The following is a 15,047-nucleotide window of genomic DNA, read 5'->3' on the forward strand; positions in this document are numbered from 1 at the left end:
GATGCTCGTGGCTTTGTCTCGAGAGAGGTAAACAAGGGTAGCACGCGAGTCGTATTCCAAACAAACGTCGTATACTAAGCAAACGTTTTCGCGTCCAAACACAACGTATACCAAGTTGGACTTATTCCACAGCGGACGTATACTGAAGTACCACTGTATCTGTTTTATATATATATATATATATATATATATATATATATATTCAGGGACACATTGTGAAACATTTTTAGTTTATGTCTTATGGTGTTGACTCTTTTAGTGTTCATACAAATATTTACACATTAAGTTTACTGAAAGTAAAACAGTTGAAAGTCAGAGGACGTTTCTTTTTTTGCTGAGTATATATATATATATGTGTGTGTATGTATGTATGTATGTATGTATGTATGTGCCGGTCATAAAATTAGAATATCATGACAAAGTTGATTTATTTCAGTAATTCCATTCAAAGAGTGAAACTTGTATATTAGATTCATTCATTACACACAGACTGATGTATTTCAAATGTTTATTTCTTTTAATTTTGATGATTATAACTGACAACTAATGAAAGTCCCAAATTCAGTATCTGGAAAATTAGAATATTGTGAAAAGGTTCAATATTGAAGACACCTGGTGCCACACTCTAATCAGCTAATTAACTCAAAACACCTGCAAAAGCCTTTAAATGGTCTCTCAGTCTAGTTCTGTAGGCTACACAATCATGGGGAAGACTGCTGACTTGACAGTTGTCCAAAAGACGACCATTGACACCTTGCACAAGGAGGGCAAGACACAAAAGGTCATTGCTAAAGAGGCTGGCTGTTCACAGAGCTCTGTGTCCAAGCACATTAATAGAGAGGCAAGGGAAGGACAAGATGTGGTAGAAAAAGTGTACAAGCAATAGGGATAACCACACCCTGGAGAGGATTGTGAAACAAAACCCATTCAAAACTGTGGGGGAGATTCACAAAGAGTGGACTGCAGCTGGAGTCAGTGCTTCAAGAACCACCACGCACAGACGTATGCAAGACATGGGTTTCAGCTGTCGCATTCCTTGTGTCAAGCCACTCTTGAACAAGAGACAGCGTCAGAAGCGTCTCGCCTGGGCTAAAGACAAAACTGCTGCTGAGTGGTCCAAAGTTATGTTCTCTGATGAAAGTAAATTTTGCATTTCCTTTGGAAATCAAGGTCCCAGAGTCTGGAGGAAGAGAGGAGAGGCACAGAATCCACGTTGCTTGAGGTCCAGTGTAAAGTTTCCACAGTCAGTGATGGATTGGGGTGCCATGTCATCTGCTGGTGTTGGTGCATTGTGTTTTCTGAGGTCCAAGGTCAATGCAGCCATCTACCAGGAAGTTTTAGAGCACTTCATGCTTCCTGCTGCTGACGAACTTTATGGAGATGCAGATTTCATTTTCCAACAGGACCTGGCACCTGCACACAGTGCCAAAGCTACCAGTACCTGGTTTAAGGACCATGGTATCCCTGTTCTTGATTGGCCAGCAAACTCGCCTGACCTTAACCCCATATTGTGAAGAGGAAGATGCAATACGCCAGACCCAACAATTCAGAAGAGCTGAAGGCCACTATCAGAGCAACATGGGCTCTCATAACACCTGAGCAGTGCCACAGACTGATCGACTCCATGCCATGCCGCATTGCTGCAGTAATCCAGGCCAAAGGAGCCCCAACTAAATATTGAGTGCTGTACATGCTCATACTTTTCATGTTCATACCTTTCAGTTGGCCAACATTTCTAAAAATCCTTTTTTGCATTGGTCTTAATTGATATTCTAATTTTTCGAGATACTGAATTTGGGACTTTCATTAGTTGTCAGTTATAATCATCAAAATTAAAAAAAATAAACATTTGAAATAAATCAGTCTGTGTGTTATGAATGAAATTTAATATACAAGTTTCACTTTTTGAATGGAATTACTGAAATAAATCAACTTTGTCATGATATTCTAATTTTATCACCAGCACCTGTATATATCTTGGCTAGTAACTGCAAGTGCATCTTAATGTTTTATATTTGAAAATCTTGTTATGGCCACAAATGTAGCTGCACATCTAAATTAATTCCTATCATTATCTCTACAGGAGGACATGGCAAATGTGAGGAAACAAATGAGAGCTTTCTGTCAAATATGCCAGCACTACCTGGCTAATGTAAATAGTACTGTTAAAGAGCAGGTTAGTACCTTTTACTAATTTATAAATCATCTGAGATGAATATTTCGAAGCAAAACTGCATTTTATTTGGAAGGCATATCCCTTGGATATTTGCTTTTAGTTAAATATGAACTTATTTGGCAAACTCCATTCCTTTTATTTGGGTAGCGACGTTCTTTACTTGTTCTACAACTCTGTGATAGCCAATACAGTTTTCTGTACTGTTGTGTTTTGGGCCAGTAATGTCACTTCAAGAGAGGCACACTGAATCAAGAATCTAATTAAGAAGGCAAGCTCAGTTGAATGTTATAGTAGCAGAGCAGAGAATAAAGCCAAAGCTAATGGCCATTATAAAAACTGCTTCATTATCTTTTGGACAAACTATTTTTAAGTACTTTTAGCCAAACGATTATTCAGCAAAACTGTGTCAAGAAACACTAGAATCCCTGAAGTCTATGAAAATATTCATAATGCCAGGCCACCGTCAATTCCTTTGCACCTTCTCATCAGTGTCTTTGTTTTACAAATGTGTCAATCCGTACAGGCATCCTTGCTCTCCCATTCCCTACCGAGGCATCTGAATTCAAGTCAGACACAAAATTCTAAGAGCTGAAGTCTATTAGAGTTAGGTGTCTGGAATTGTATTGAGTAATAAGATATTGTTATTTGGATTACATATATTTCATGTGTGTTCCGTGTCTACAGCAATCTGTGTAAATGTAGGATGACAGGGGAAAGGCGAGGCTTGCTCTATAAAACTTTTTTCATGTTGTAGTAATAATGACAAAATGTTGATGTGAAGTGTATAATGTGTGAAGGCTGAAGTCCTAATATAAAATAAACACTTTCACAAAAGGTATAACAAAACAAGTGCACTTTTATTCAAGAAAATAATTAAAGATAAAGAAATTGTTCCATTTAAATGTTACTGGCCCAACTATTTATCGAGACAAAGTAGATATGTCCACCTGGCTAGTGCAGAGGCAAGGACTGGTGCCTCATAATCAAGAGGTTGCAGGTTCAATTCCGGGTCTTCCTTGCATTTACTGTTTTGAGTAGTGACCTGCTATTGTTACTATTCTATAATAATAACAAAAATTTGATTTGAGTCTGAAACAGCCGGTGTAAATTTATGGTATTTGTTAAAGTTAGTGCTGAAGGGATAAAGGCAGACACACAAACGTAGCTCAATCATTTATTCTTGCTGTCTTGTTGTCTTTTCCTTGCACATGGACATACACATTCACAACGATGTTTTTATTCAAGAATTCAAGAATAAAACTGAATTAAAAAAAAAAAATCGTTCAAATGACATATTGATATGAATGTTTGTACAAGTACTATAAATTTGCACAGGATGTTACAGGCTCACATCAAGTGTATGTTTTTGCTATTTGATAGTAATTACAACAGCTCACTGCTCAAAGTGCTAAATGTAGAGACAACACGGGATTTAAACCTACAGGGTGGTCCAGATCTAATTATGCAGATCCAGATCGTCTGGATGACTTTGATTTATGCGGGGACGATTCCAGTTCGGCACAAAGAAGATTCTTCATGTTGTCAGTTCACACACTTCTCGATGGTCCGGGATTTTTCGGGTGGTTTTCTCTGTAATAAACTTAAGTTATAGCATAATGAAAATTGCATAATTAGATCTGGACCACCCTATATTATCTCACCACCAGTAATGGCACACTGCACGATAACGTGCAGTGAATACACTTAACTTGAGCATTCATAGTTTTCATACTCTTTCTCTGTATGTTTAGCATTCGTTTGCTCAAAGGTTGATGTGCTTGCTGCTTCCTGAACAGCTCTTCTTTTCTCCAGCCTAGCGGCCCTCTTCTTCTCTTCTTTCGTCTGCATCTTTTTGCGTTAAAACTGATTAAGTCAGTGTTTTGTGTTGCAATAACTTAGCATTTTTTCTTTAATTTTTCACTTAAGCTGGCACTTAAATTATTCTTGAGACCGATTGAAGACTTAAGATATGCAGAGGTAGGGGAAGTGACGGCGAAGGTGGTAGGGATGAGAATGGCGCCCGTACGCATGCGTTGCATGGCTGCCCTGCTGGCCACTGCCGAGAGTTGATTCTACAATAAAATAAAAATAAAAAGAGGAATAACCTTGGAGGTCAATCATCACCCGGGAATCGGATAGTAGACGTCACCTAGTATAGGTGTACCAAATTTCAGGTCAATAGGTCAAACTGTTTGCGAGCTACAGTTGATTTAAAATCCTGGACAGACAATTGAACAGTCACGGTAGCGTATTATATATAAAGATTGCTAAGCGGTAGTTTAACCACTGCACCATCTGCACAGATCCGTGATGGAGCAGTGTTAACCAGTGTGACAACAATGTTGAAAATGAAACATGCAAACACACACGTATGAGAACGTTGTTTATTTTGTACTGACTGATAGGTGGGCCTCAGCAACTTGTCAGTTGAGCAAGTTCTTTTTCTTCAGTTTTATTCTTGAATTAAAACATACATGTTTTGTTACAACCTTTTGTGAAAGTGTTTTTTGGATGTTTGGGCTTCACACAACATACACTTCACATCAAAATGATCTTTATTACTATAACATGAAAGCATTTTCTCTTTTAGCCTTGTGTTCAACATTTCTTGCCTCGCATTTCCTCTGTCATTCTATATTTAACACAAGAATTACGAGAGTCTACGAAAAAACTCCGGCCCACCTTAAAACCGTTCTCACTTCTCCGCCAGCGTCCTTTGTCTTCTAAATGTGCCGATTAACAGGAGCAGCAAGCAGCCGGCTATTCCATCCCCCACCGTCGCAGAACATTCACTAAGTTTGATGGAATAGCTGGCTGCTTAATGCTCGTCTTAATTGGCACATTTACAGGACAAAAGAAGCTGGCGGAGAAGTGTGAACGGTTTTAAGGTGGGCCGGATCTACGAGTTTTTTCGTAGACTCTGGTAATTCTAGTCTTAAACAGATCATTGTGGACATGCAACACACATGAGATGTATGTATTTGAAATCACGATTATTTCATTACCTATATAATTCCTTAGAAACACATCGCCAGATAAACACTTCAACACAGACTTCAGCTATGAGGATTTCAGCAGAGCAATGCCTTCATCTGACTGAATGGGGATGGGGTTATGGGCAAGGTGTGTAGCAGGCTGCATTCCGCTAACCCACACATTTTCTAATCAAAAGCGGGCTTTTGATCTGATAAGAAGCTGTGAACTTCTTGGCGTATGTTGGGAAAATTTAAGGAAGTTAGGGACAACGAAAAAATTTTAAGCTTCAGGAATTCTAGTGTTAAAAAGAATGCTGTGAGTGTATACTTTGTGCAAAAGAATGAGACCCTGTTGTTTCATCTGAAAAGGTTTTGTGGGTAGATGATACACTTGGTATTACAGAGGTGTTGAATAATTAGACTGAACTTATGACCTCACTGATTCTTTAAAAGTTGGAAGTTCTTTGTAGAAAGTACAGTGTCCACAGGTTATCCACTAATACCAGTTAGAAAGAGAAAAAGTCCTCAGTGAATTCTTTTAAAAAAACAGACACCAAAAATTATTTATTTTAAACTACTGTAATTAATACAAATAATAATTAACAAGATGACAGAACTAAATATTGTATGATGATAATATAGAGAACAAACTGCAATGAACACTCTTTTACTGTAATAGTTAATAATGAATAAAATGCTATTTTGTACTTACATGGCACAGTTATTAAACAAGCTTGAAAGTATATTGATGCAGTTTAAACAATGTTATGAGAGACGCTATTCATGAACTGTAATATTTAAGTATTACTAGTTTTGAAAAACAATACATTTAAAGCTATAACTGTCTGAACTATATATAAAAAATAAATATGAAATAACATACAGTAAAATTTCTTTACCATTATGATTAACATATACAGTGCATACAATCAATCAATCAACATTTATTTATATAGCACATATTCATACAAAAAAAAATGTAGCTCAAAGTGCTTTACAAAATGAATAGAGTAATAGAAGACACAATAAAAGATAAACATAAGTCAACATTAATTAACATAGAATAAGAGTAAGGTCCGATGGCCAGGGTGGACAGAAAAAACAAAAAAAACTCCAAAAGCTGGAGAAAAAAATAAAATCTGTAGGGGTTCCAGACCAAGAGACCGCCCAGTCCCCTCTGGGCATTCTACCTAACATAAATCATCATATTTTCATGGAAGGACCTGATGATGATGGTCACATAGACTTCTGGCTTTCAGTCCATCATTGTTGGAGCATCATGATGCTTTGAGTAGGTGGTGGTGGCGCAGGCCGCCACCACAAAGAAACCGGAAAAAGAAACAGAAGAGAGAGTAGGGGTCAGTACGGATTTTAGAGCCACCATGAATAGTTATTATGAAGAAATACGGAAAGTATTCACAGCGCATCACTTTTTCCACATTTTATTATATTACAGCCTTATTCCAAAATGGATTAAATTAGTTTTTTTTCCTCAGAATTCTACACACAACACCCCATAATGACAACGTGAAAAAAGTTTACTTGAGGTTTTTGCAAATGTATTAAAAATAAAAAAAACTGAGAATGCACATGTACATAAGTATTCACAGCCTTTGCCATGAAGCTCAAAATTGATCCTGTTTCTCCTGATCATCCTTGAGATGTTTCTGCAGCTTAATTGGAATCCACCTGTGGTAAATTCAGTTGATTGGACATGATTTGGAAAGGCACACACCTGTCTATATAAGGTCCCACAGTTGACAGTTCATGTCAGAGCACAAACCAAGCATGAAATCAAAGGAATTGTCTGTAGACCTCCGAGACAGGATTGTCTTGAGGCACAAATCTGGGGAAGGTTACAGAAACATTTCTGCTGCTTTGAAGGTCCCAGTGAGCACAATGGCCTCCATCATCCGTAAGTGGAAGAAGTTTGAAACCACCAGGACTCTTCCTAGAGCTGGCCGGCCATCTAAACTGAGCGATCGGGGGCGAATGGCCTTAGTCAGGGAGGCGACCAAGAACCCGATGGTCACTCTGTCAGAGGTCCTCTGTGGAGAGAGGAGAACCTTCCAGAAGGACAACCATCTCTGCAGCAATCCACCAATCAGGCCTGTATGATAGAGTGGCCAGACGGAAGCCACTCCTTATTAAAAGGCACATGGCAGCCCACCTGGAGTTTGCCAAAAGGCACCTGAAGGACTCTCAGACCATGAGAAACAAAATTCTGTGGTCTGATGAGATGAAGATTGAACTCTTTGGTGTGAATGCCAGGTGTCACGTTTGGAGGAAACCAGGCACCACTCATCACCAGGCCAATACCATCTCTACTGTGAAGCATGGTGGTGGCAGCATCATGCTGTGGGGATGTTTTTCAGTAGCAGGAACTGGGAGACTAGTCAGGATGAAGGGAAAGATGACAGCAGCAATGTACAGAGACATCCTGGATGAAAACCTGCTCCAGAGCGCTCTTGACCTTAGACTGGGGCGACGGTTCATCTTTCAGCAGGACAACGACCCTAAGCACACAGCCAAGATATCAAAGGAGTGGCTTCAGGACAACTCTGTGAATGTCCTTGAGTGGCCCAGCCAGAGCCCAGACTTAAATCCGATTGAACATCTCTGGAGAGATCTTAAAATGGCTGTCCAATGACGCTTCCCATCCAACCTGATGGAGCTTGAGAGGTGCTGCAAAGAGGAATGGGCGAAACTGGCCAAGGATAGGTGTGCCAAGCTTGTGGCATTATATTCAAAACGACTTGAGGCTGTAATTGCTGCCAAAGGTTCATCGACAAAGTATGTATATATATATATATATATATATATATATATATATATATATATATATATATATATATATATTTTATATATATATATATATTATATATATATATTTATATATATGTGTGTGTGTGTATATATATATGTATATATATATAAATAATACACACACACACACACGCAGACATTACGTCTACACAACGATGAAGCCATATTCTACAGACATAATACCCACTTCTTATAGATGCACAATGATTAAAGTTTCGTGGACACTCCAGGAATGTGATGGATATGTTTTTAATCCTGCTGCAGAGAATTAATTGCTTAAGAAGTCTATCGGAATTATTAACTATAGAAAACTTAACAAAAGATGCCATGAGTCGGCTGTTCCTCCCCAACTGCCTGATGCAACAACTGAGAGGCAGATGTCAACCCCAGGGCAGGACTAAGGTGCTTGGGCCAATCTCCTCAGGACTTTACAAACTGACAGGTTATACTCTAGGATCATTGGCTGTGCAGTAAATAACAACCAATAGAGGACACTCAGAGTTGAAACCAGAAAATGGCGGCAGCTGAATTGTAGATGTTTTGTACACCAAGGCTTTACAATTGTTTGTATATTAATTGTAATTACGATTACAGCTGCAATGATGTGTTAATTGTAAAAAGTGGCAATGACTGCATTCTATTTAGTACTCCTTCTCTCTCAGAAATTGAGCTTTCCCATTTACAAACTACTGTAAACAGCAAATTAATGTGTGTAATGAATCACAGCTCCACTTCCTAAGCTTGAGCACAGTGTTGAATCAAATGTACTTGCTTCTCATAACTAATTACACACTACATTTTTAGGAGTCTGATCTGTAATAACACTTTTAAAAAAAAAATTTAATTTCTTTCTCTTGTTTTGGCAGCCGATCTTGGGAAATTGAGAAATATAAGTATCGTTAAACCTACAGTATATCATCCAACACTTAATTTTTAATGTTTCAGTACCAAAATGAATAGAATAGTCCTTAATTTAATAACATTTTGTTTGCAATAGTGATGACACTCATCAAAAATGCATACCCTGCAAACTATTGCAGCATTGCTCTCAAACAATGAAACCATCTAAACTCTAACCACATTATCTAGTATATGTTTAAAACACAAACACCAAACAGTCCCAGTCACAGATGAGCATTACCTGTTTATGCTATGACACTTGTCCATGTCCATCAGGCTTTAGAAAGCAAATCAGCTAATAGTAGTTGTCTTTAAGAAACAAACAAAACAAAAAACAAGGCTCTGATTAAAACTGCACAGAAAAGGTTTTAAAAAATGATCCAACGTCCAGGGTGAGAGCCCTTCAGCATTACTCTATGCAGCCACAGCTAGTTTGGGGTGGAGAAGAACTATGTAGAACTAAGTATACCAGATTGTTATATTGGTGAAGAATTTGCACTGAAAAGCAGATGTTTAAACATAGCATACTTTCATCAAGAATGGAGATGCAGCTGTTTAAGGACTGAGAGTTGCACTGGCCACTTGGGCAGGAATTTTGCATGATTACAGATAAGTGGGTATACGTAAAAACTTTGTTGCTCTCAGTGAGTAAACTAGAATCTAATGCTTTGGCCATAGGGCTGTAGTAATTAATAAGTACCCTATAGCATTTATGCTACAAGTAAACGTTGTGCATACCATGATGGCTGTGCGGTTGCAGTTTTGCCAAATCTTAACAATCACCTGATAATATGCAAATTGTGTATAAGTATGTAATGAACTTTAAAAAAGCTTTTAGACAGTGATGTTATTTTTTTGATTTCATAATATAACTGTCCTGTCTCAACCTTCCTCTTCATTTCTTTTCCAGCAGTTTACCCTTCAGACTTTTTTCAACAAACCATCTTCTCCTAGTACATGTCCAGGCACTTTTTTTATTAGATAATGTATCAGTCCAGCTGAACTTTTGTCATCTTCTACAAAACCCACAGTTCAAATTTATTTATATCCCCCTTTCCAAATTGCCCATGTCTCTGCACCAAGCAATGCCATTCTTCAGATATTTTTTTTAATTTTCTTTTCTTCAGTGTTCTTTCCATTCTGTTTGTTACTAATTTAAATTTTGTATTGAAGACTGCTTTTCTCATTGCCATATGTATTTTTTCATTCTTTTTTTTTTTACTTCTTCCATCCCTTGACAGTATACTTCCCAAATATTTAAAACTATCTACTTCCTCCAAGATGTTTCCCAATTTTTATTAATAGTTTCATTGTTCTTTCCTTTGATATGCACATCACTTTTGTTTTCTTTGTTGATCTTCATTCCATTGATCTTACATGTGTAAGGTAATCTGTTCATTAGTTTTCACAGTCCTTATTCATTGCTTGATTTTATTCCTTTATAGTCTACAACTCCTAACAGATATAATCCATCTTTCCTTCAACTTTCACCCCTAATTTCTTGTTTGTTAGTGTTTCTTTAATTATTCTCGTAACATAAATATTAAACAGGATTGGTGAGAGTGAGCTTCCCTGTTCATTACCTCCTCCTATTTGATATGCCTCTGTTAGTCCATATATGGTTCTTTCTTTTGTTTACTGGTCCATATATAATTTCCTAATTTGTCTGCTGTCCCGCCAATGTACTCTTATAATTCTGTCAATATTACTAGCAGTTTTACCCAGTTTACTTGGCCTAATGGGGATTTGAGCCAAAATAACATTAGTAAGCACAACTCTACATAGTATGTGTTTAAGAAATTTTTATATTTAATAAACCTGTTGTAGTTCTCCTTTTGAAGTGCAGTGTGCCCTCCACTAAGTATGAATTAAAGAGACAAGGCAGATGAGCATGAAATAGAGAAAAAGAGACTCTATGATAGAGTGCATTGTGTGAAAGCTGCTGCATTTGTTTTATTAATTGACACTTAACTGCTAGTTAATACATACTTGTTGCCCATTTTCACAAACACGAGCAAGGTCGGTGTATCTTACGTGCCCAGAATGTTGACTTCTGAAATGGAACATCACTGCATGTGGAGAGTCACAAGGAGAATCTCAAGCTAACACATTTCTGTTGGTGGAAATTTTCAAAGCATTTCATAAATGGAAATGAAATGTGGATACATCATTATGACCCATTGACCATTAAGTAACTTGCTTATACTGGGAGAAGAGGTAGGAATTAACATGGCAATTGTGTGGTTTTTAAAGTCAAGCGTTTTACCAATTACCCCATACTGCCTATCCAGGTTAACTTTAATAGTTGTCATGGTTCTTCTTACACAAATGAAATATTTTCACATGATAATTATGTTCTTAGAGACAATAAAGAGTTAAATACATTATACTCATTTGGTTTCTTATTTGCTAATGCTCAGTTTTTCAGGGAAATTTCTTTTTCTTCTCCTAGGCCTTTACAATTCTGTGTGATGTTCTGATGATATTTAGTCATCAGATTGTTTCAGGAGGACGTGAGATACTTGAGCCATTGGTTTACACTCCTGATTCTTCTTTGCAATCTGAACTGCTGAATTTCATTCTTGATCATGTGTTCATAGAGCAAGATGATGATAGCAACAGTGCAGGTAAGTCATCCACCAGAATCTGTGATGCATGACTTTTTTTTTATTTTTATTTTATTTTTTTTTTACTTTTGGCATTTAGGAAAGGCAAACAAGCTTTGGTATTTTGCAGTGTAACTGATGAAGTGAAGCTAGTAGCTCTTGTTTAACTTCCTAGTGAAACATGTTTTTATCAAATTTTATTTAACATTGTGTGCAGTTCATAGTCTTTTGTCACTGTAATAACGTTTTTTGGAAATATGTGTGTCCGTAACTTTAACCAATTGTATGAATTCTTCTTTTCTTTCTTTTGCAGATGGCCAGCAGGATGATGAGGCTGGTAAAATAGAGGCATTGCACAAAAGGAGAAATTTATTAGCAGCTTACTGTAAACTTATAGTGTACAATGTAGTAGAAATGAATACTGGGGCAGATATTTTTAAACAGTACATGCGGGTGAGTAGGACAACAATACATTTGTGCCATTGTTGGATTATGCCTATTCTCTGGGTTAATATGTGTTTTTCTATTTCTCTCTAGTACTATAATGACTATGGCGATATCATAAAAGAAACAATGAGCAAGACCAGGCAAATTGACAAAATACAGTGTGCCAAAACCCTAATACTGAGTTTGCAACAGGTAAGTTTTGTCTTAGGTCTAGATGGAACAACATGGCTGCCTGGATTGAAGTATATGACTAACTATAACATTGTAATCATTAAGCCATGTTGTTTCCCAGTGAAAGATCTTCTTAGTAATTAAAGATGGTAGAGGAAATGTTTTATAGTATGTTAAGTGTTACAGTAGACTATAGTTAGGATTATGGAACACAATAGTAGAAGAATAATGTTGTTTTTCTTGACTAATCTTTAGCTCTTCAATGAAACGCTCTCCGAGCTTGGCTATAATTTTGACAGATCATCTTCAGCCTTTTGTGGCATTAAGGAGCTGGCTCGACGTTTCTCTCTAACCTTTGGGCTTGACCAACTTAAAACTAGAGAAGCCATCGCCATGTTACATAAGTAAGTTATGCATCACACATTGATTTACTGACATTTGCAGGTTTTTCATTTCTTTAAAAATGTGGAAGTATAGTAACATTTTAGATATTAAAATGTGAATGTTGAAATATTTATACAATATTATTTAATGTAATTACTTCATATCTGTTTTGTATTTAAATTATGATTTCAGAGATGGTATTGAATTTGCCTTTAAAGAACCCAGCCCTCATGGTGAAGGACATCCTCCTGTGAATCTTGCCTTTCTTGATATCTTGAGTGAATTTTCCTCCAAACTTCTTCGCCAAGATAAAAGGACTGTGTAAGTGATTTTGAGAACATCATAGTTTGTCTGGCATTAAATCAAAGTTGACATTCTTGTACTGGTTTTAATAGTAAACAGAAAAATGTTAGTCAGGATTGGCACTCTGCTCCTCTACCAGAATTCTGGTATTTGTTTGTTGATTGGTTTATTTTACAACTTATTTTAAGCATTTGATTTAAAAAAATAATCATTTCTGCAAGATTTGCATTGTGCAGATAGATATACATTTGTATTAAAAATATAAAATGTGGCAGGCTTTTCATTCTGGAAACAGTTTATATAAACGTGGAGTAACTTTTCTTTTGTTTTTATTTATAGCTATGTTTACCTTGAAAAATTTATGACTTTTCAAATGGCACTGCGTAGGGAGGATTGTTGGCTTCCATTGATCTCTTACCGCAATTCTTTGTTGGCTGGAGGTGATGATGATACAATGTCAGTCATCAGTGGAATCAGTAGTCGGGGATCAACTGTGAGGAATAAAAAGACCAAACCAGCCACGGGCAAGAGAAAACTAGCCGAAGGTATGTGATAAGTGTATATGTTACTGAAAGTATAGAATATAGCTTTTACGTGTAATATTAAATGCCTAGAAAATGGTAGTTTTGTGCATTAATAAATACAATGATTAATTATTTTTTTGAATTATCATAATTTAATTGGATGCTATATCTGCAGCAGAAGAAAGCAGCAGTAGCAGTGATGGGACGTGGATGAACAGAGAACAGACACTTCAGACTCCAGTTATGATGCAGACGCCACATCTGACATCAACAGTAATGCGAGAACCTAAGAGGTTACGGCCAGAAGAAAGCTACATGAGTGTATACCCTGTTCAGCCTGATCAGCAGCATCATCACCAAACACCTTTAGATTACAAGTGAGTATAATAAACAAATGAAACAGTGGCATTATAGTTCAAAGAATCAAAAAAAATACATCTGGATTTATTTACTACTTCTGTAGTAATGTTTATTTAGCATCGTTTTTTGGATGGATATGTCAACTATAGTTCCATCATATGGTAAATATAAATATATTAGCAAAATACCCGCGCTTCGCAGCGGAGAAGTAGTGTGTTAAAGAAGTAATGAAAAAGAAAAGGAAGCATTTTGAAAATAACGTAACATGATTGTCAATGTAATTTTTTTGTCACTGTTATGAGTGTTGCTCTCAACACATACATACATATACAGTATATATATATATATATATATATACACACACACACACATACATCCACATATATACTGTATACACATACATATATATATATATATATATATATATATATATACACACACACACACACAGTGGCTTGCAAAAGTATTCGGCCCTTGAACTTTTCTAAATTTTGTCACATTACAGCCACAAACATGAATCAATTTCATTGGAATTCCACGTGAAAGACCAATACAAAGTGGTGTACACTTGAGAAGTGGAAAGAAAATCATACAAATCTTCCAAACATTTTTTACAAATAAATAACTGCAAAGTGGGGTGTGCGTAATTATTCAGCCCCCTTTGGTCTGAGTGCAGTCAGTTGCCCATAGACATTGCCTGATGAGTGCTAATGACTAAATAGAGTGCACCTGCTGCTCTGTGACGGCCTCAGAGGTTGTCTAAGAGAATATTGGGAGCAACAACACCATGAAGTCCAAAGAACACACCAGACAGGTCAGGGATAAAGTTATTGAGAAATTTAAAGCAGGCTTAGGCTACAAAAAGATTTCCAAAGCCTTGAACATCCCACGGAGCACTGTTCAAGCAATCATTCAGAAATGGAAGGAGTATGGCACAACTGTAAACCTACCAAGACAAGGCCGTCCACCTAAACTCACAGGCCGAACAAGGAGAGCGCTGATCAGAAATGCAGCCAAGAGGCCCATGGTGACTCTGGACGAGCTGCAGAGATATACAGCTCAGGTGGGGGAATCTGTCCATAGGACAACTATTAGTCGTGCACTGCACAAAGTTGGCCTTTATGGAAGAGTGACAAGAAGAAAGCCATTGTTAACAGAAAACCATAAGAAGTCCCGTTTGCAGTTTGCCACAAGCCATGTGGGGGACACAGCAAACATGTGGAAGAAGGTGCTCTGGTCAGATGAGACCAAAATGGAACTTTTTGGCCAAAATGCAAAACGCTATGTGTGGCGGAAAACTAACACTGCACATCACTCTGAACACACCATCCCCACTGTCAAATATGGTGGTGGCAGCATCATGCAGGGACAGGGA

The 15,047-nt window shown here is 37.2% G+C and overlaps 1 protein-coding gene across 3 annotated transcripts in view; it reads left to right on the forward strand.

Annotated features, from left to right (window-relative positions):
- Nucleotides 1-15,047, forward strand: part of stag2b (stromal antigen 2b) — a 210,987-nt gene that overhangs the window by 184,324 nt on the left and 11,616 nt on the right. For 2 of the 3 annotated variants that reach the window (XM_039766310.1, XM_039766311.1), the window contains exons 23-30: nt 2,084-2,176; nt 11,330-11,504; nt 11,797-11,936; nt 12,021-12,122; nt 12,357-12,505; nt 12,678-12,806; nt 13,128-13,333; nt 13,488-13,689. In XM_039766310.1, coding sequence (XP_039622244.1) covers nt 2,084-2,176; nt 11,330-11,504; nt 11,797-11,936; nt 12,021-12,122; nt 12,357-12,505; nt 12,678-12,806; nt 13,128-13,333; nt 13,488-13,689 — 1,196 coding nt within the window. The remainder of the gene's footprint in view (nt 1-2,083; nt 2,177-11,329; nt 11,505-11,796; nt 11,937-12,020; nt 12,123-12,356; nt 12,506-12,677; nt 12,807-13,127; nt 13,334-13,487; nt 13,690-15,047) is intronic. The other variant, XM_039766312.1, reaches the window with a different exon arrangement.

The sequence above is a fragment of the Polypterus senegalus genome, chromosome 10 (assembly GCF_016835505.1).
Source record: "Polypterus senegalus isolate Bchr_013 chromosome 10, ASM1683550v1, whole genome shotgun sequence".
NCBI lineage: Eukaryota > Metazoa > Chordata > Cladistia > Polypteriformes > Polypteridae > Polypterus > Polypterus senegalus.